At 53.8% G+C, this 20,598-nt stretch overlaps 3 protein-coding genes across 3 annotated transcripts; all 3 read right to left on the reverse strand.

Moving 5' to 3' along the window:
* Positions 1-22: 22 nt before the first annotated feature.
* EAH_00015350 (RecF/RecN/SMC domain containing protein, related) lies at positions 23-2,263 on the reverse strand (the record flags this gene model as incomplete). Its single annotated transcript, XM_013391183.1, has 5 exons — positions 23-706; positions 810-1,007; positions 1,282-1,482; positions 1,630-1,987; positions 2,088-2,263. 5 exons carry the CDS (start codon positions 2,261-2,263, stop codon positions 23-25), a joined length of 1,617 nt encoding a protein of 538 aa, XP_013246637.1.
* Positions 2,264-4,999: 2,736 nt separating this feature from the next.
* EAH_00015360 (TPR domain-containing protein, putative) lies at positions 5,000-6,401 on the reverse strand (the record flags this gene model as incomplete). Its single annotated transcript, XM_013391184.1, has 3 exons — positions 5,000-5,179; positions 5,307-6,066; positions 6,169-6,401. The coding sequence occupies 3 exons, from the start codon at positions 6,399-6,401 to the stop codon at positions 5,000-5,002; spliced, it is 1,173 nt and encodes a 390-aa protein (XP_013246638.1).
* A 4,733-nt stretch (positions 6,402-11,134) lies between these two features.
* On the reverse strand, positions 11,135-19,949 carry EAH_00015370 (hypothetical protein, conserved; the record flags this gene model as incomplete). The annotated part of the gene is made up of 4 exons (XM_013391185.1): positions 11,135-11,476; positions 12,332-12,408; positions 12,609-12,762; positions 13,116-19,949. 4 exons carry the CDS (start codon positions 19,947-19,949, stop codon positions 11,135-11,137), a joined length of 7,407 nt encoding a protein of 2,468 aa, XP_013246639.1.
* Between the last annotated feature and the right edge of the window lie 649 nt (positions 19,950-20,598).

A 20,598-nucleotide genomic window follows, 5' to 3' on the forward strand; every position in this document is an offset into this window, starting at 1 on the left:
CGAGGAAGCTGATGCAAGTGGACTAATGCGGCAGTCGAACAAAATGCCTGCGAGCATGACCGACATCAAGCGGGTGTTTAAGATGCTTGCGAGCAAGCACGAATACTGTCGGAACAACATCTGCCAAGTTCTGGAACTGCTGCATTAGGCTCCCTTCCGCAGCCACTTGTTCAAGGAGTGTATTACCGGCTTCTCTGTAGGCTTCAGATATTTGAATGAGCTGCTCTGCGCTTATCTCATCCTTCCTGCCCATCAAAACCTCATTCAAGGTGGTGCCTAGCCCATTGTTGCGTGCTTCCAAAGTTGTGCTGGGCGGCTGAGTGCAGCTGCTGTTGGCATGATCGCTCCCAGAAATTATCTCATTCCTGGAGTCCTGTAGACCTGCGGAAGCTCCAGATGATTTTCCCATCGTTTCTTGGTTGCCATCTGTGCCTAGCTGTGTTGGCGGCTGCCCTCCACTTCCTTCAGGAGGGAACGACGGAATAGGAGTCTGGCTGCAAGGCAGTTCAGCCAAAGCCGAGGTGCTTGGCAACAAAATCACTCTGTCCCCACGGCGCAGCGCTGTCGGTGGGGGCAGGAGTCGCGGATCTCTCACAGGGAAATGTCTAGGACCAACTGCGGACTCTTGTTCGTCTACCACTTCAAAGTCATGCGACCTAGAAATGGTATAGAGCCACTTCCGCTGGTATGCCTCCGCTAGAGATGTCTGCAAGAAATGTACAAAAACAAGTGGCGGCCCGTGGTAACGAGCTCGCACCAAAATGCCTTGTGCCACTATTCAACGGAGGCATTCCGCAGCACCTGCTCACCTGGTAGAGCGAACCCACGTAGCGAACCTGTTTGCCGACGAGCTGCGGGGTGTGTATGTGGCCAGAATATACATGCACATCTGGCAGTATATCAATGTCTATACCCTCGTTCAGTAAAGATCTGCTCTCCTCTGAAAAGGGACTTAACGACGCTCCACGAATACTCAGGTGACCGAAGACGGCGCGGAGTGTCTTGCACTGCAAACAGTGTTGCAAGAGTGCAGCTCAAACCCGTAGCTTCCCTTGGTCAGCAGCCCACTGGGATACACGAAAACAGACGAGCCCTTCCATCATACGATGACTACTGTGTGGAAGCATCAGGTGACGAATTGCGGAAGCCTAGGGTTTGTAGATCAGGCGCGAGTCAACTGCCGCATCAAATGCACCAAGAATATTAACACCGGAGATGGCGTAGGTGTCTTTTCGCCGTCGCGCGCGAAGAAGCTGGGTGAAGTGATATATTATCACGAACCTGTCTAGCCCGCGCCATGATGCGCTGCAGCTTGCTCGCCTCACGAATATGCGGCAAGAAGAGAAGCTCTTTGTTTATCAGGGTTGGCCGTCTCAACGCCAATACCAGAGGACTTCGAGAAGCAGCCTTCTCTAAGGGCTGCAGCAAATCGCGCCCTTCTTCGTAGGACAGTTGGTCATGGTTACCAGGGAGCAGTACAACCTGTTCAATTATTCCGACAGACAAACAACACAGTTCCGACAGGTATAGGGCAACTGCACCACACTGCAGGGTGCATACACCTTGGAACAGCTAAAATACTATGTATATGCGACTCATTCGTATTATATATATGCATGTTGGGCTCACTGGAACGTCCCACTGCTCCCAGAACTCGAGGACAGGCCTGAGGAGGCCCCAGTGGAGGTTTCTCTCGATACGCGAATGCCAGAAATCTCCCAAGAACACAGCAGCAGCAGGCAGCTCCTGGGTTTTCAGATTGCCCTCTCCACTGGGAGGATCGTGAACTTTCCGGCTAGCTGTGCGGACGAATGTAGTATGGCGTTTGCATGAGTGCTGCACCAGGGAAAGGGCATCGAGACAGGTTGGCAGTGTCGCTTCGCTAATATGCAGGTCGCCAAAGAGGACAAAACGATCAACTTGGGCAAGAAGAGGGTTTGTACACTCATCCCACAGGCTGTGCCCTGCGGTTGCAGCATCAGGAACGCTGGACAAGCGAGTGGAGCCCGGAAAACGCTGCGCTGCAGTACAGTTCGTCACGTGCAACCCAGGTCCTCTCTGTGTGCGTTGCAGAGGGACAAATCTACTTGGCTTTGTCCAAGAGAAGCCATCCTTCTGAACTCGTGATAGTGCACTTCTCCAGTGAGAAAAGAGAAGAAACTGCCTGCGCCAGTCCGTCTGCAGGTTCCAAGGAGCACATCCAACCCTGGTAGAGAGCGCTATGCATGCCGCTGAGGTAAGAATTTCCATGAAAATCCAGCATCCTACCAAGCCCAGCAGAAATACAAACGCCGTACTGCCCCAAGGCATCACCACCAGCCTGTCAGCTCATGCTCATTCGTAGAGACTGCCAACGGGAAAAGGATGAAAACACAGAGATCTCCGTGACATTCTAGGGCAGCAGTTTTGAAGGTCAGTGACTGCTGCAGTACAGCTAATAGCAAATGCCATTTGTTTCCACTTGCCAGCAGCGAAGAGGAATGCCATAGGGAAACCACCTAACGGGAAGCGGGTGTCTTGGTATAGTTGTCACCTCTAGAATTTACGGGGAAAAGTTGCAAATGAGGGCGCACAAGCAATGATTGTCTGCAGAATATGCCCGATGATGGTGGGTATCGGCCCCCCCGGCTGAGGCCTTCGAGTCTTCCTATCGATTCGGCGGCGGAGCCGAGCGCTAGTACAGTTCAAATATATCATGATGCATTTAAATATGGTATTAAACTTAATTTTGGGGCCTAACGAGCCTGCAATGTTCGTTCACTTCACTAAAGTGCGTTTCATACATACAACGGACTGCACATGTTTTCGGCATGGGGTGCAGTAGGCGTTACAGCAGGTCTGGATTTCAAGCATATGTAGAACTGGTGAGCGAGTAACAGCAAATATTCACACGAAACAAGAGTATTTTATTTCCTTTCCCGTCATCATGTCACCTAGGTAGCCTAGCAGCCATCTCTGTAATGTGTCATCGACAGCTACTACCTGTTAGTGTTCTTAAAGTGAATGTGAATGAATGCATACACACGCGCACACACACGCACACACCTGCAATCAGCAGAGAATGGAGATGCTCTTCAAAACGTAATTACTAGTATCCTTACTTCTGCATTTTGGTGGCGGCTTTGTGCTAAATTTTGTTATAAAGACCGAAGGCGGCATTATCAGAGGATTGGGGCATAGTATTCAATGTAGTAGCCGAGGAGGAATTTCTTGAGGAAGCTGTCATTCGTGATGATATGCTTCAATACCCTCAGCTCGTGGATGTTCAGCACTCCAGTTCGCTGGCTTCCTTTGCTACTGCTTCTCCCACTAACCCCCTTCCCGTTCTCACCCAGAAGCTGCTGGTTAAAACAAACACCCTATTGTATCGCAGGAGTGCAGTTTCTTTAAGCCTGCTGACGCAGACCCAGTGTAGGGTAGGCAACAACCTAGAGGCAATATCGATGACCTTCGTGGCGCACCGTAAAGAGAGCAGTTAGAACTTTACGACAAGCAAAGGCCTTTCTACTCCTCTATGGCGCACTTTTCCTTCAGTACGATGGCTCTATCCTGCAATAAAGCAACAAGAATAGGCTCTGATGTACTGCTAGTTCCCAGCATGCAGCCAAGTTGAGCGTTCCTGCTTAACTTGGCAGCCGTCGGCAGTTCCCGTCGGAAAGAAACCCAAGTTGGTACGTGCATTTCTACATCTGCGCAGGCTGGGTATTGAGAATTAACTGAGCGTTCAACAATCCTCTGCACTGCTAATGCATGCAGCAAACGGGCCTAATTGTGCTTGCATGCGACACTGCCTTGCAGCAAGAGTTGCAACAAGTTGCGTTGCAACTCTTGACAGGCCGCTTCCTCCCCGAACCAGCCCCAGTCCCTTGGCCTGCTGTGTTCAGGACTTTTGGGGAACTGAATCGAGACGAGATAATGCCAAAAACAATAACAAGATCGGATAGTTGTCGTGATCTACAAATCTTCTGTTATGTGCTGTGACAGGCGGATATCCGTTGAACCCCTAAATATGGATACGGGGACCCCCAGTGATAGAATATAACAAGTACTGGGGCAGAAGAGGTTTTTGCTGCTGCATTGGGTCGGTATATTCTACTAAAATATATGTGGTGAGGCTCAACGTCTTCGGTGCTTTCTCTGCATGTTGCCTGTTGCCACCTGTCTCACCGGCACTATAGACAGAGCTGTTGTTCTCGCGTGCACTTCACGCCTATCCAGAATTATTTCTACTCTAAACGAAGCATGCAAGCGGTCCTTCTGCTCCTCTTAATGAACTTAGGCATAAAATTCTGGTCAAGCGCAGTGAGAAAGTGCGCAAATAGGCGAGTTTGGATGCATGTAGGTTGTCAAATATTCTTTCATTCAGTTGTTTGTTTTACAGCTGTCCCCTCCCTAAGCATGCGAACACCAACAAATCTGTCTGGGAGCAAGTGAGACAATTTTCGCTGTAAAGCGGAACTGTTCCCAATGAGCTTCCGTCTTCTCCAAATGGGACGAAGGTAAAGACACAAAAAACCCCTCGCAACACGTCCCACAACCCATTGATTCTTTTCCATTCATTCTTAGAGCCCCCCATGTTTCTCTTGACGACACGATGGGTTAGTCACCCTTAGCCATTGGAGCTTGCCATGACGAAGAATGCGGCAGAAATATGCGATTTGACCCTTGGAGGGATCCGCCTCACTACCAAGCAGACGCAGCCAATTCCGCCCCGTGCATGCAAAGTAGGCCGCGCAAGCCCTCGATAGCATTAAAATACTTTACCTGACAGGGCCTGCCAGCGGACTGCTTTGAATTGAAACTCGATAGTTTCTTTTGTAGGGCTTTGAACAAAAGCCACAAGCGTATGCTTGCCCCCCGCGAAGCGGCAGGTGGCATGCGTAGCGATGATCACCACTACGCCGAACTGCTGCAATGTAGGAGTAGAAGCCGCCGTCAAGACGAACAGATGTAGCCACCACTCAGTCCTGTCGTTCATGGTGGTGCGTTAATGCCTCTTTTAGTTCAGCGTAACATACCCAGGAATACCTCCACGATCCAGAAGAGTCGACTCCAGCCTCGCCAGGTCTCTCCCTGCTCGGAAGTTTGAAGGGTCAAGTGTGACAACGCGCTGCTTCACGGCATAGGCTTCTGCCACGCGCCCCTCTTGCTCGTGGATGTCGGCGATAATATCCAGGACCTTCAGAAAAGCAAAGAAACATGCAATGATCTTCCGTGCACTAGGTACAGAATCGCACACATCAGCGCACTAACAAAACCTGTTTAACGAGTAGCTACAGTGGAAGGCTTCAAGAGATCATACTTACATTTTCATTGTTCGGGTCAATAGAAAGCAAGTGCTGGAATGTCCCCAGAGCCTCTGAACGTGTTGCTGGGTCCTCAGCCAGACAAACACCCAAGTTGAAAATAGCGGGTTTGTAAGTAGAGTCGTTCTGAAGGACCTCTCGGAAGCAAGATATTGCCCTATCGCGCTCACCAACCTGGTGAAGAACAACTCCTCTTCTGTATGCGTAAGCCAATTGATGCGGCGCGAGCATCGCTGCGCATTGGTAGCACTCCATGGCTTTGCGAGGCTCCCCGCAACTGAGGTACAGCTGTGCAAGTTCCGCATGGATCTCAGCCCTAAAGTCGCTGTCATCAAGCTGACAAATTCCTTCCTTTCCTGTTGTGTAGGCGGAGATGCCGCCTATGTGTAGCCTTTTGGCCGCCGGGTTGTTCACCACGAGCTCATCGAGGTCGTCCGTGTGCAGGCGAGATACGTTGCCGCTGGTGAAGGCGGTTGACGCAAACTCTGCACTGCGCATTTTCTGCATGGGCTCTTCATTCCCACACTCATGAACCGTGGAGTGACTAAACTGGTCAGAAGTCCCGCATGAACCGACAGGCTGGGGAATGTTGCACCGCACAAACGAGCAGCCGCAGCTTCCGCCTTCGTTAAATCCTTCGGCATTTCGCAGCTTTCCAGGGAAGTTGGCAGGCTGGAGGCCTAGAGCAAAGAGGTAAGCCTGTTTAGCTAGTTCAGGATTCCGCTCCTTGTAGTAGCGCGCCTTCACCAGAGCCTCCTCCCTGCGGGGGAAAGTAGAATATCAAACGCAGCATTGGTTGCCATTTTCGGTGCATTACTCGACTGCTATGGTTGCTCGATATGGTGTACATTCTTGAGCGTACCTGGATACGAAGGAAACAGACCCAGAACGCGGTGTCCGGCTGCAGCAAAGTGTGGCGTCTGACGATACATCCAACGTGTACGAGTCAGGAACATGTGTACCCTGGGAGCGAGGAGCTGCTACGAGATAGGCACAGCTGTCTTCGCAAGGGTGAGAATGACGCTGCAAAGACGGTGTTGTCAGTTCGCTTTCCAGAATCGGCGGCTGTGCCACCGAAGAAGGCGAGTTGCCCATGGCGGCTGGACTTGGCAATCTGAAGCGCAACCAGCGACTTTAGGGATCTACTTAGGGAGACTCTGCAGCAAAAGTTGGTCCAACACCTTTTAATTGAGGAAGGGGAGCACTGCACAAGAACGAAGGCTCCTCGCTTCTGCTGCTGCTTCGGCGCCAGCGGAGGGATGGAGCCCAGGCGTCGCGACGAACTAAAGCTGATATAGTCCGTCCATCAGCTTGAAACGTTGAAACACTTGCACTTTCAAATACGGAGACAAGAACTCTTGACTGAGGAAACAGCCTAGGGTATTGCCTGCATTGCACGGGTCAGGTTCAGACGGTTGAAGCACGGCGTCGGCCGGGCTCCGTGCAGGACATCACCACCATGGTGTCAGCCTTCTTTCGTCTCCTAAAAAATTCAACAAAATCGTATTCAAAAATAAGAGCTACACTCAACAAAATCGCATTTGAGCCCGTTGCATGCTACCTGAGTAGTTGTTGGCATTCCCAGCCCAAGGCCACCAAGAAGAATTTTTGACCGCAGCCAAGATCACTGTCCAAGTGAGGCAGGGAAACTGGCAAACGAGCAACCCCTAAAACGCCACTTGTTCAAAAGAACACACACTCCTAATTCTAGAGCATCTTAATCTTGCGCGCAGTTTTCTCAAGGATGAGGCGGGATGGAGAGTTTTCGCAGTGACGCCGTCCAAGACTAGAAAGCTGTGGCGGCCAGCTGCTTCACCCCCCTGTTGACTTTCCCACCAACAATTTCCGTTACTTCTTTTTTTTGCTCTTTTGATATGTGGCTCTGTTGCTTTAGCTTTTCTTCGCCTGCGCCAGAGACGCGGATATATTCGTGAACTGTGTACGGTGGCCGGTCTGGATTTGCTGCATGAATTCCTCCTCCCTTGCAGGTTGGTAACTGACGGCCAAGCAGGTGTTAAACAATTGTCTACGGTGTTAGTCCATACATTGAAACGAGGCCTAGATATGTTAGCATTAGGGGTTACCTTGTATCAGGAGATGCCGCCAGGCTTACTGTGTAGCTTGTTCTGCGCAACGATGAAGCATGCACTTCTACTTTGCATTATGCATGGTTTGCTGTAGTTAAGATACTATAGTTTATATATAATTGTAGCATCTACCTTGCCTTTACTGCAATCCACCACAGTCCTCGGCTTAGACAAATAAGACTATCGTCACACACTCTCTCCTTGTAATGGAAGTCCCAGCAAAGAAATGCACGGACCCCATGGGAGGCTTTTAGACAAGCTTTGGAAAGTGGCCGCATACGCTGCATGTTGGAGCACTGGGCTACGGGAGTTATGCATTTCATTCACTCGCACTCTCGCCCTCGTGAATTTTGCATAAAGACGTGTTGAATTTGACACTTCTTAGATATACTTAAAACTGCCGGTGTTGCAGCTTAATACGCTCCTCACAAATCCAGTTAAGCGGCCCCCCTACGCTGCAGACAACCTCCACAGAAGGCATCAGACCTGGGTGTGGCACAAGGTTAACACTCGTAATAGAGGGACCCCCCTCATATTCCCGCATTTTACTATTTTACTAGTTAGCGAAAAGCATTCCTTTGTAGAAAAGGAAAGGTGAGAACTCAGGGAAGACTGAAATGCAGTCTCAGAGGATGCATCCGTAGAAAGCTTCAGTTTTTCTTTGTCAACCGGGGTATCCTACAGCCTCAATAATAAAGCCATCCAAACAAAGACGGGCCTATACAATGCAGTTCTGCTACGTGAAGAAGATACTGTCGACGTTCAAGGTATTCAAGCAATACATTCGGCAAAGCGGTAGACGCGAAAAGGGCATTAAATCTCTGGAACAACGCGCTGATTTGGTGATGGAAGCTGCTCCCTAAAATGCCGATGAGGCTGGCAAGCATTTCAGTGTCGTGCGGTGCTCAGCGTTTTTCTTGCATTAGACAGTCTAGACCCAATTTGTTGTCGGATGTATTCCTGAAGTACCATGAATATAAAACCGTTTCCGTCTAACGAACAAGGATGAGTGCAGCCAACCTTGTCTTGCAATTCACGTCTCATTTCCTTCTGACGCTAAGAACAAAAGGCGTGATCCCTGAAGCAGCGAGGAAACAAGACTGCAGTACCTGAGCAAAAAGCACTTCGAATTCCCACAGAATTCATTTTCCAGGCAGAGTATTGCGTAATCCTGGTATTTCACGCACTTGCAGCATCATTAGCGCGTTCTAGTGCTCTTTGTAGGTCGCCTTCCCCATTGACTAAAGTTGTTTTGTTCCCCCCTAGAACGCCATATGCAATAAGACAAACCGGATGCCAGCGCACCAGGGACTTTGTAGAATATGTCGATCGGGATAGGCTCGCTAGCTTGCCAATCATCTTGAAAATCCAACGGGTGCAGCAATGAGCTGTTAGGGAACGTGAAACCTCGTCATAATGAATTCATCATTAGAAAACAAACCTGCTTGGCAACAAACTTGCAGGGTCAATGGATGTGGTGCTCCGGTTGGCTTTGGTTTCTCTGCACTATAGGAGAGCTTGGACTGCGCAGCCGACTTCAATCTAACATTTCTTACGAGTGGTAGGATAATAAGACAAGCCGTGAGGCTAAGCATAGCCATTATAACCTCCTGCAGAAAACTAGTAATAATAATGTGATATTACCTTCGCTGGTAATCTAAGCTTTCGCCTCTACAGATCTCAGCGGCACCGTCGCTTGAGCCTTGGCAGTCCGTGCATGCAGTAAATACAGCGCGAGGTCTTGGCGAATGCAGCCTCTTCTTGAGACACCTTTCAACGTTTCACGTTTGTGTTCAAGCATTCATACATAACATTATTTTAGGCTGCTGCTAGGGGTTTTCTAGGAGTTTTGCTGAGGAAACACGGAAGATCGCTGTTGGCTCGTCGACATTTACGAGCGGCAACAGGGGTTCCTTTCCTGTCCACGAAGGAGTGCTTCTTCACTCCTTCCCCTGCATGCATAGTAAGTATTACTTTACACGCTTTCGAGATAAATGCAGGTGAGCGGACATGAGGGATCTGAAGGCCGTGCGGAAGATCTGCCGTCGCATCCTTTACAGTCATCCTTATTTTGGGATCAACTGCGAAATGCCGTAGATGAGAATCGTCGTTGGATTTCGGCATCCCTTTACTCCCTCTTCATATTCCTTCTTATCTTTCTAAAGAAGGCTACACCTGATTATAGGGTAGGTTGCGGGAACCTCCGGCGAATTTGCTTAAGCCGAAGGGGAAGACTGCGGTCAGTAGCAGCTTAGGCTGTCTCGCTATTGTACGTACAGATCAATCGAATTAAACGACAGGAGGATATTCCGCAGACTGTATATGAGAGGCGCAAACAACTGATTGGCATTGTCTTCGGCGTCGGGCCACAGGGCAAGTGACGACACGCGCGTGCTGTAGGCTCTCCTGTACAGGCCAGCCTAAATGCATATCAGAGCATACAAGCATATCTAAACATATATATATAAATATACATATTATATTAATACATATTATGTGCATCCATATATATGTATACATGAATGCATATAATATGTATATTCACCGCGCTTCACGTCTATGGACGTTGTGTGTGATCAGGCCACATATATGTAAACCACGTTCCTCTTTTACATATTTTTTTCCCTCTGCTGCCCCTGCAACCCTTATTTCGCTCTCGTCGAGTGCGCGAGTGCATAGCGGTCCGTCTAGACACTGTGGATTTGCTGCTCAACAAACCCGGCCCAGAGAGCCTCTCAGTTGCTGCTGCAGGGTCTATACAGCCCCGAGAGCCCCCACCGGTGACGGGGGCCCCGAGCGTTCCCAATGACTCCAGTGAGAGGCCCCCTCTTTGTATTGAAGCTCTAAGGCGGATCCTCCTAGGGAGGAGGGTATATTTTGTTCCTGTAGAAGCAGATGTTGGTTTCATTCGAGCAGATGTAAGAATCCGTAGTGGGCTTTTCTTTAAAAGGGATTTGGCTGCACTGTTAGTGGCCCAGGGACTGGCAGCGACGAACAAAGAAAGCTTCTCACCTCTTCGCCCTTTTAAAACTTCCTCTTCATTTCACTACTTGCAGTTGCAAATAAACTACAAAAGAGTATGCCGCACAGACGCAGCTTGTAGCAGTAACTTAGCAATGCTTCCTTCCGCGCAGCTCTGTGCATGCCCGCATTTTTGCATGCAAGCATTCATGCATGCTTGACGTTAGGCTATGCTTTGCGTGCATGCAGCTGCAGAGACTGGAGAGGGCTGCAGCAGCGCGGGGTGTTGGAGAGTGGAGACAAACCACAGGCAGCAGTTTGAAGGACGAGCCCTTCGCGTGGAGGCGAGGCCCCTCTGAAGTAGCTAAGAGGGCGCTTGCGTGCATGCGTTCTCTTTGGCGCGCTACGCGTCGCATGTGATTTGGTTTACGCGTATACGCAAAATAAAGTGCATGCAGGCGCACATGCTGCTGCGCCTATCGCAGATGCCGGCTGCTGCGCCGGCAAACTTAGGACAAAAATAGAAGATAAACCCCCCTAGCGTTCACCTGGTTTCATTGCAGATGCGGCTCCGCTACAGGCTGGAGTAACAGATTTCTGTCCCTTATAGAACAACCCCAAAAAAAGCATTAGTTGCGTCTAAGTACAAGGGCAACAATGCTGGGGGCTTTCTTCCAGTCAGATGATGCATGCATTGCTCATCTGAAGAAACGCTCTAGTAAATACACAAGTATAAATATAAATATATGAATATTATTTATGTATATGTCTTCACGGAGGCTAAAAGAGGCGTTTAAATTCCACTGGCATCACGTCTTGCATCAATTCTGTTGCATCTTTCAGCGCCTTAGCGCATTCATCTTGGATCTTCTTCAGCTCGGTCTTAAGCACATTATTGATTTCTTCGAGCCGGTCTTCGAGGGCCCCGGATGCATCAGCTTCTTCGCTTTGCGAGCTCTCCTCTTCCGTCATGGGGGCCCCCCAGGGGCCCTCGACGTTGCTGCTGCATAGCCTCATTATCATAGCTGCTGACCAACTAGCTAGATGGTCAGACTTGCACAAATTTAAGACGCGTTGGAGAGCTGGGGGGGTTCCCATCAGTAGATCCGCAGAGGTGGTAACCTGGTCAGCAAAGAAAACGCAAAGAAGATGCAATGCAAATATACAGGCCGAGTGAAATACACGAAATACCGTTGGGTCTGATCATGGGCACATGCATGCAAAACTCAGAGAGACATACACCATCGCCTGCTTTATAATAATATAATATTAGTAATCTGCACCTCGAACTCTGGAAAGGCTATTATTCACCACAAGAGGCAACGAAATGATGGGGTGGGATAGTGCTTTAAACTATGCAACGCGTAAGTATCAGTCAACAACAAAAACAAAGAACAAAATAACAGTAACAACAAAACAAACTATAAAACCAAAACAACCACAGAAACAACAACAGCAGCAGAAGAGCTTGAACTGCATGCTTGACAAGCTGCAACAGTAAGACGCAAATGCAGCAGCAGCACCAGCAGCTGCATCACCTGCTTCTGAAGCAAAGCTTCGATAGGGGGCAGAAGCGCTGCCGCATGTTGTGCGGCAGGCTGCAGTATTGCCCTGACCTGCTCCGCTGATGCCTGCGACAAGAGCAAAAGGGGATACCTGCTGGCTTGTTATCTTGCGCATGGAGGCCCCAAGGGGACCCCCCTTTGGCAGGGACCCCGCTTTTGAGGGCCCCCCTTCTGGGGGCCCCTCGGTTGTGGCTTCTGCGGTGTCTATACACTACAGAGTGCAAGGGGGCCAGGAGCAAAGTGTTGGCCTATTGTATTATTATTTTATTCTACGGATATTCTGTTATGCTATATTGTATTTCATAACGTTATTATTGTGTCGTAGCATATGATATCCTATACATTAAATAATATTGTATTTTATCATATTATATACTATACTAAGTTGCATTAACTCTACAATCTGGCTCACCAACTCTGGCGGTAGACGCTTGAGCGCTTCTTCTCTTTTCTGCAGCAGAAACTTCTCCAGGGGAAGTTCAGAACCACCTGCATGCATGCAGCTGTTGTCTCCCCAACACTATGTCTCTGTCTTTCTCTCTCTGTCTCTCTCTTCCGTCTTTATCTGTCTCTATCTGCCCCTCTGTGTATGTCTGTGCAAGCATTTATACCAGTGCAAGGGCAATTTTTGTTGTCTCTTTGGGCTACTAGTAGACAGCTGGTGTTGCTGCTAATCATCAACATCTCACCTGCAGCCGTCGCCTCTGCATATTGCCGCTGCAGCTGCTGCAAGAACGCCACTTCCTCCTCATTATTTGCTGCACAACTGAATTCCCAGGCAGCAAAATCATTTAATAACCCGGCGACTGTCTGCTGGTTGCGTTCGAACCCCAGCACCGCATCCTGAACATAAACGCAGCACCAGAGGGAAGTCTTGTAGGCAGTGGCTTGCAACCCTAATTCAAAAATAAATCTGATGCTTCTTTTCTCTCTTCCTCCTCTTCCTCCATCTGAGACCCTCTACCATGTGGCTGCTGCTAGTAACAGTTTGCTGCAACTAGCACCAGCGTGCTGCTGCTAGCAGCAGTGTGCTGCTGCCAGCAGTAGTTTGCTGCTACTCGCAGCAACTCTGTGACCTTCGTGGCTCCTGTTGTATCTGATGGATTAAAAGAAAATCTGTACTAAGACAAGAAGCAGCAACGAAAAGCAGCAGCAAGAAGCAGCAACAAGACGCAACAACAAGAAGCAGCACTTACTCCCGTTAGTTTCAAGTGAGGCCCCACCATATGCTGCGCGGCCTGCGAGCCCCAGCTTGCTGTTGTGGCTCCCGCTGCTTCGCTGGCGAGGCGGTCTGCTGCTGCTGCTGCTGCTGTTGCTGTTGCTGCTGCTGCTGCTGCATCACGAGAAGCTTCGGCCGCGCGGCCCACAGAAGACTCGCGCTGACTCACGCCGTTCGTGTCGCTTAGCAGCAGCAGTAGCTCGGGCACAGAGGGGCCCTCTGACAGCACTCCGGCAGCAGCAGAGGAATCTGCAGACGTGTTTAAGGGGGCCCCCCCTGCTACCTGCTGCCTCTCCCCCGTCTGCTCCTCGGGGACGGGGGGCGCATGCGCCTGTTGCTGTTGCGCATGCGAGGCCGGGTGCAACTCCGCTCCTGCTCCTGCTGCTGTTGCTACTGCTGCATAGCGGCGAAGAAGCCGCACCCGCCTCTCGTCCTCCACCGCTAAGGCCCCGAAGGCTCGCCGCGACAGCACTGCCCGCTGCAGCGCGCTGTGGCAGAGTTGCTGAATTGCTGCAGAATGGGCCCCCACAGCAGCAGCAGAGTCTCCTGCTGCTAGCAGACGAGCAGCACGCAAGGAGACACTCCTCCACAGCTGCTGCTGCTGATGTCTCAGGGCCCTCTGGGCCTCCACTCCCTTCCTTAGCACCTCTGTGGGGCCCCCCGGGAGACAGTGTTCAGCGTCGATGCCAGCAAACGCAAAGAGAGACAGGAGGTCAGGGGGCCCCTCTCCTTCCTCCTCCTCCTCTTTGGGGGACCTCTTACTTAAGGGCCTCTGGGCGTCGTTGCTGGGATGCCTCTGGGGGCCCTTGCTGGGGGACCTCTGGGGGCCCTTGGTGGGGGGCCTCTGGGGGCCCTTGCTGGGGGGCCTCAAGGGGCCCCCTTGGGGGGGGCCCTCAGGCCCCCCTCCCGCTTTCTTAGCTGAGCTTTGGCGCTGCACATCTCCTTGAGGTGCAGCAAGAGAGGCGAGAAAATGCGCTGCTCTTCTTGCTGCTGCAGGCCTCTCTCCAAGACAGCTAGTCATGGCTTTAAAGAGGGACTCTGCTGTCTCCACCCGGGGCCCGTCACTCGCTGAGGGGCCCAGCAGATAAGGAGACAGCTGCTTTAGAGTCTCTCCTACATGGCTTAGGCGCCAATCTGCACCCGGCAGAGGCGCCCACGTCTCTAGCGAATCATACTCCTCTTCATACTGGCCCTCCTCATCGGGCCCTTCGATACGAGTTGCTGCTGCTGTTGCTGTTGCTGTTGCTGCAGCACGTTCTCCCACTGTTTCTGCTGCTGCTGCTCTTGTTGCAGCACCTTCTCCCACTGCTGCTGGTGCTGCAGCACGTTCTCCCGCTGTTGTTGCTGCTGCTGCTCTTTCTCGAGCTGCAGCTGCTGCAGCACGCTCTTCCGCTGCTGCTGCTGCTGCTGCATATTGCCGCTGGCGTGCTGCAGCTGAATGTAGCACCTGCCTGCCCCCAAGGCCCGTCTCCGTAGAGTATCGGCAACGGACTGTCTTTTCCTCTTGCGCGGTTGCTCCCCTCGTTTCTGTCTCTTCATTTCTTGTGTCTCCATCCACTAATTCTGTTGTCTCCTCAAGGCCTCCTTCGTCTTCGGTTTGCTCCCAGCAGCAGCGGCGCGTTTGCTGCTGCGTTTGCTGCAGTGTATGGGGAGGGGCCCCCGGGGGCCTCCCCGACCTCCTTAAAGGCGAGGGGGCCCCTATTAGGGGAGACACTGCAGGGGCTGCGCAGTGCAGCGGCTCATTAGCAAAGCGCGGGGGCCCCTGCTGCTGCAAGGCATTGAGGCTAGCTGGGGGAAACATACCCCCAGAATAAGAGAAAGCAGAAGAAGAAGAAGTGCAGCAATTCAAAGGCAAGAGGGGCTTCCTTCGTTTCCTCGGTGTCTTGCAAACCCAGGAGACACCCGCAACAAGCCCATCCAGCATCAGCTTGTCAGCTGCTGCTGCTGCTGCAGCTGCTGCTGCTAATGAACCCTGCTGCTGCTGCTGCTGCTGCAAATTTGGACAAGACCTAGGGCAGCGTCTCCCTTGCTGCTGCTGCTTCAACGAGCCGTCAGAGGCCATCGTACGCAATTCTGGCTGCAGCAGCCGCAGCTCCAGAAGCGCCGAAACCCTCTGCTGCTGCTGGTGCTGCTGGTGTTGCTGGTGCTGCTGGTGCTGCTGCTGCTGCTGCTGATGCTGCTGAAGCACATTGGCTTTCTCTTTGCCTTTCTTTGCAGAGACAGCTTCAGGGGGGCCCCTCCCCACCAGGGGGGCCCCCGCAGCACATGCTGCCATTGCCTCAAAGGAGACAACTGCGCTGTCTATTAGGGGCCCGTTGTATCTCCTGGGGTCTCCAGAGTTGTAGAGGAGACTGGTGGGGTTAAACAATCCCTTTGCTGCTGTGCTGCTGTTGCTGCTGCACAATGCATGCAGCGCTGGCAAAGGAGACAGAAGACACCGCGGCAGTGGCTCTGCTGACGATAAAAGAGGCCCCTCATCAGGGTCCCAGGGGACAGGAGACAGCTGCACGTCTTCTGTCTTCTCGGCCTTCAAGGGGGACTCCTCTGCTGCATCAGAAGAGACAGCAGCAGCAGCAGAAGGGGTAGCAGCCGCAGTTACAGCAGCAGCCGGAGAGACAGCAGCAGCACCGGAGCAGACTGCACTCTCCAAAGCAGGTAGAGAGACAGAAGCAGGAGACAGACACCTGTCTTCCCCAGGAGACAGCGGCGCCCCCGCTAACAGCCGAGGTAGCTGCTCGCTCTCTAGTTGCTGCAGCGGCGAGGACCCTTGGGACACAGCAGCAGCAGCTACTACTGCAGCAGCCGCAGCAGCAACTGCTGTTGCTGCTGCGCCCTCCTGCTGCTGCTGCTGCTGCTGCGGCGGCGGCGGCGGCGGCGGCGAAGCAGCAAAAGCTTCAGTTGGTGTTGTCTCCATCTCTTCACTCTGCTGTTTTTCCTCTGTCTCCTCTGAGTCTGCTTCCGCGCCTTGCGGTGTTGTGCTTATGTCGCCATCGCTAATAGTGCTGCTGCTGCTTGTGCTGCTTGTGCTGCTGCTGCTGTTGCTGCTGCTGGTGCTGCTGTTGCTGCTGCTGGTGCTGCTGCTGCGTGCCGTGCTGCTGTCAGTGTGGGGAGGGAAGGAGAAGGCCCAGGGCCCTACTTCCCTGCCTCTTACTGCAGCACGCAGCAAGCCTTGGGGGCCCCTTATATTCATCAAATCTGCTGCTGCTTCAGAACCCTTTAAATGGACTTCAGGCCTCAGGATAGATGGCATCGAAGAGAGGCGCATATGCAGCAGCCCTTGCTTCACCAACCGCGAGCTGCAGTAGCTGCTGCTGCAGATCTTGCTGCTGCTGCTGCTGCTGCAGCTGCTGCCGCTGCAGCAGCCGCCCCCAGACGGACCTTGGCAAACTCCCACGGGCTGGGATGCCTGCGCTGCTGCTGCGTTGCAGGCCCTCTGCTGTTGTTGTTGTTGTTGCTGCTGCTGCTGCCTCTGCTGCTGCGCCCTGCACCACAAGGGCGACTGCAGCTGGCCTGAGAAACAAGGGGCCCCTTCTACTCCGCTGCCTAGAGTGCTGCTAGGCCCTGGAGCAGCAGCAGCAGCAGCAGAAGCATCTGCTGCTGCAGCCGGATTACCTTGTTCTCTCATCAACTGCTGCTGCTGGTGCTGCTGCTGCTGGTGCTGCTGCTGCTGGAGCTGCTGCTGCAGCCCCAGGGAGGAGCCGTTGGTGCAGCAGCTCTTGTGACTGATGCGGCAGCACTCTGCTGCTCGTGAGAGGGGAAGTCTCCCTGAATTAGAAGCCGTTAGTTGGCTGGCTGTAGAGTAGTAGCACAGCAGCGGGGCGCTGCCACGCTGGGACCGGGGTCCCCCAGCAGCAGCAGCAGCAGCTGCTGCTGCTGCAGCAACAGCAGCAGCTGCTGCTGCAGCAGGTGTCTGATGGTGGTGGTGTTGCTGTTGCTGCTGCATGCTGTTTCCGCAGCAGTTGCTGCTGCTGGCAGCGATAGCAGCAGCTGCTGTTGCTACGCTGCAGCACCTGCATGCACCCCCACCCCATGAGGAGACACCTGAACCCCTCCCTCCCCCAACTATTAATAAAGCCCCTGCCCCTTGAGTTGAGGAGACTAGTCGATGGAGACAGCGGCACGACGCAGGGACTGCCCCTGTGCAGGTGCTGCAGCAGGAGGCCCCCCCACCTTCGCCCGTAGGCTGCTGCTGTTGCACCTCCTGCTGCTGCTGCTGCTGCTGCTGCTGTAGCAAAGAGCTGCGCCCGTGAACTGGGAAGGAGACAGGGCAATGCGCCAGTCCTGCAGCCGCGCTGTTGCGGCACCTGCAGCTAGACATCTTGCAACTAAGTGAGGGACACACCACAGCAGCGCTCCCTGCTGCTGCTGCTGCTGCTGCTGCTGCGGGAGCTCCAGCCCTGTCCCCCCCATGCCGCCCAGGGGTAAGCTGCAGCACAGCAGACGCCTGCAGCGTGGCAGACATAAACAACCCATTAACTGTGGAGTTAGCTGCGCTCTGTTGCCGCAGCAACTGTTGTTGCTGGTGCTGCTGTTGCTGCTGCTGCTGTTGCTGCTGCTGTGGGGTATCCTGCTGCAGCTGGGCGTGGTCCTGCTGCTGCCCGCAGCTTTGGGGGAACTTCAACGCCGCGCCTACAGACTTGCTGCTGCAGCCATTAGGCTGCCGCATGCTATCTCGAACCTTGAACGAGTGGGGTGCTGCCGGTGAAGGGCAAGCCGCAGCAACAGCTGCTGCTGCTGCTGCTGTTGCTGCAGCATGCTGCTGCTGCTGCTGCTGCATCCAGGGGTTTTTTACGACGCCTGAGGCCATCAACGTCACTGGTATGTCTGCGCTTGTTGCTGCTCTCTTCGGCCAGGGGTGCGAGCTCCTGAATCCCCAGCCGTGCTGCTGCTGCTGCTGCTGCAGCTGCTGCACCATAAAGAGACGGGCTTGAATGGCATGCTGCAGCTCAGGCGGCAGCAGCAGCAGCAGCCTTAATATCAGCACCAGCTGCTCCCGCCGCTGCTCATTTGTTGTTAGAGTGCTGCAGCTAGGGGCGCACTTCCTGCTGTCTCCCCAAGCAGCAACAGCAGCAGCAGCTTCCACTTCTGCCTGTGCTGCTGCAGCAACAGCAGCAGCAGCCTTGGCGACAGCAGCAGCGCGTGTCGCTGCAACAGAGACACCTGCTGCTGCATGCGGTGTAGGACTTCTGCTTTCCGAAGAGACATCTCTTGGGGCTTGCTGCTGCTGCTGCCCTACCTGGGCTGGGGGCCCCTCTCTCGGTAGAAAGAGGCCCTTGCTTGCTGCACCCGGTGTTTGCATACGCTCTTCAAGGAGGAGACCTTGGGGTGTCTGCTCACCTCCTCCTTCGTTGCCTGTTCGTTGCTGAGGCTGATAGCTGCGCGTGGGGGCCGGGAGGCGCTGCGGTGTATCTGCAGGTCCCCCCCCCGCTGTACAGGGAAGGGATACTGCTGCTGCTGCTGCCTGACCGACCACTGTCGTCGCTGCTGCTGTGTCTGCTCCTGTTCCTGCTGCACTTCCCGCTGCACCTGCTGCTGCTCCTGCTGCTGCTGCTGCTGCCGGCGGGAAGCAACTCCCCTGGGCCGTCTTAATGCAGGAGCTGCAGGCCCGCCGCGCAATCACAGGTCCCCTTGAAGAAGCAGCAACTGCAGCAGGCAAGGGCTTTGAAGAGGCCCTGGCTAACAGAGCTCCTCTTCTGCTTCTGCTTCTGCTGCGGCTGCTGCTATTGCTTTTGCTGCAGCCACGAGGACCTGCAAGCGCTGCAGCAGGAAGCGGGAGGCTCTCTGGGCGCTGCGCTCTCTCTATGTTCTCTCCTGAGGGGGAGTTGGCATCTGCTGCTACAGCAGCAGCAGCAGCAGCTGCTGCTGCTGCTGCTGCCGTTGCTGCTGCTGGGAGCCCCCTTCCGCTGGGGCCCCTCGGCCACCAGGATCGAACCCTTCGGTTGTTTTCCAGGGGCCTCCTAAAGAAGCCCCTACAGCCACGCTGCGTGTGCAGGCCCCTGGGGCCTGGTACATTCGTTGTTGCTGGTGTTGCTGCTGCTGCTGTTGTTGCTGCGTTTGGGGGTCTTTGGGGGCCCCCGGGGGGTCCCTCTGGGGGCCCCCGGCCGATTTGCGTAGCGCGTGCTGCGCTGCTATGGTGATGCTTCCGGCCTAGGGGCCCCCATGGCTTTGTAGTGGAGGCAGCAGCAGATATAAAGTGAAGACAACGATATGCAGACGGGGCCCCAACCGAGGGGCCCCGGGGGCCCCCCACCCCTTGCTGCGGCGGCTGCCGAGGCTGCTGCCTCGTGGCGCTCTGAACCATTGCGCTGCTGAGGGCTTTAAAGGGGCCCTGCTGCTGCTTTAAGACAACTTTAAAAGAAGACTGAAGCCCTTTGGGGCCCCTGGGGGCCCCCGGGACCCCGTGACCCCCTGAAGTGCTACGGGTGCTGCTGGGGGCCCCTAGAGGCAGAGCAAACCCTGGAGCCCCCAGGGGCCCCCCAGTAAAGACAGAAGAAGAATGTGGGTGAGGCATGGAAGCACCTGGTTCACCCCACGGCTTGTCCTGCGTCGCGTGCAGCTGCTGCTGCAGCTGCTGTTGCAGCTGCTGCCGCAGCTGCTGCTGCGCGTCTGTGGGGAGGGGACCCACCTGATGCCGGGCCCCACACGCTGGGGAGGGGCCCCCCTGCTGGCAGATGGCGTGCACAAGAGGCAACGGCGCTGCTGTTGCTGCTGCTGCTGCTGCTGCTGCTGGCCGCCTGTCTTCTCTAAGCTGAGCTGGGGAGAGGCCATTGCAGTGGAGGGCCCTGAGGCTTTGGGGGGCAGTGCCCGGCATAAACGGCTGCTGCTGCAGCAGCTGCTGCACGAGCAGCAGCAGCAGCAGCAAGGGCCGTGCGAGGTGGTGGCCCCCGAGAGTGCTGTCGCTGCGTAGTGGAGAGTGGGAGGGGGGCCCCTTGAGTTGGGGGCCCTAAGTATTAAAGGAAAAAGACAGTTTACAGAGGAGGAGCAGCAGGAGACAAGAAGGAGACAGGGAGGAGACAGCAGAGACAGGGCCAACGACGGCCCCCGCGCAGCAGCACCTGGGGCGCATACACATTGCTGCTGCAGCAGAGAAGTTTTATAGAAGCCCCCCAAAAGGTATTTAAGCAGACAATTTATAGACAAAAAATAAGAAGAAACATTATTCAGATGCATCAGCAGCAGCAGATACACCCCAACAACTGCAGCAGCAATGCAGGGCTCCGTCCCGCTCACAGCCCCGAGCTGGAGGAGACAGGCAGCAGCAGCACGAAGGGTTGGTGCTGCTGTTGCTGCTGCTGCTGCTGCTGCTCGTTGTACAATATGCTGCCGTCTTCTTTCTTTTGCTTTTAATTTTCATGTTTCAATCTATAAGAAGGCAAACCCTCACCCTCTTCCTCTCTCCTTCTTAGATGGGGGGCCCCCCGTGGGGCCCCCCACCTAGCTGGGGGGGTGGGGGGTGGGGT

This window comes from Eimeria acervulina, genomic scaffold (genome assembly GCF_000499425.1).
Source record: "Eimeria acervulina Houghton genomic scaffold, Eah_scaff92, whole genome shotgun sequence".
NCBI classification, from domain to species: Eukaryota; Apicomplexa; class Conoidasida; order Eucoccidiorida; family Eimeriidae; genus Eimeria; species Eimeria acervulina.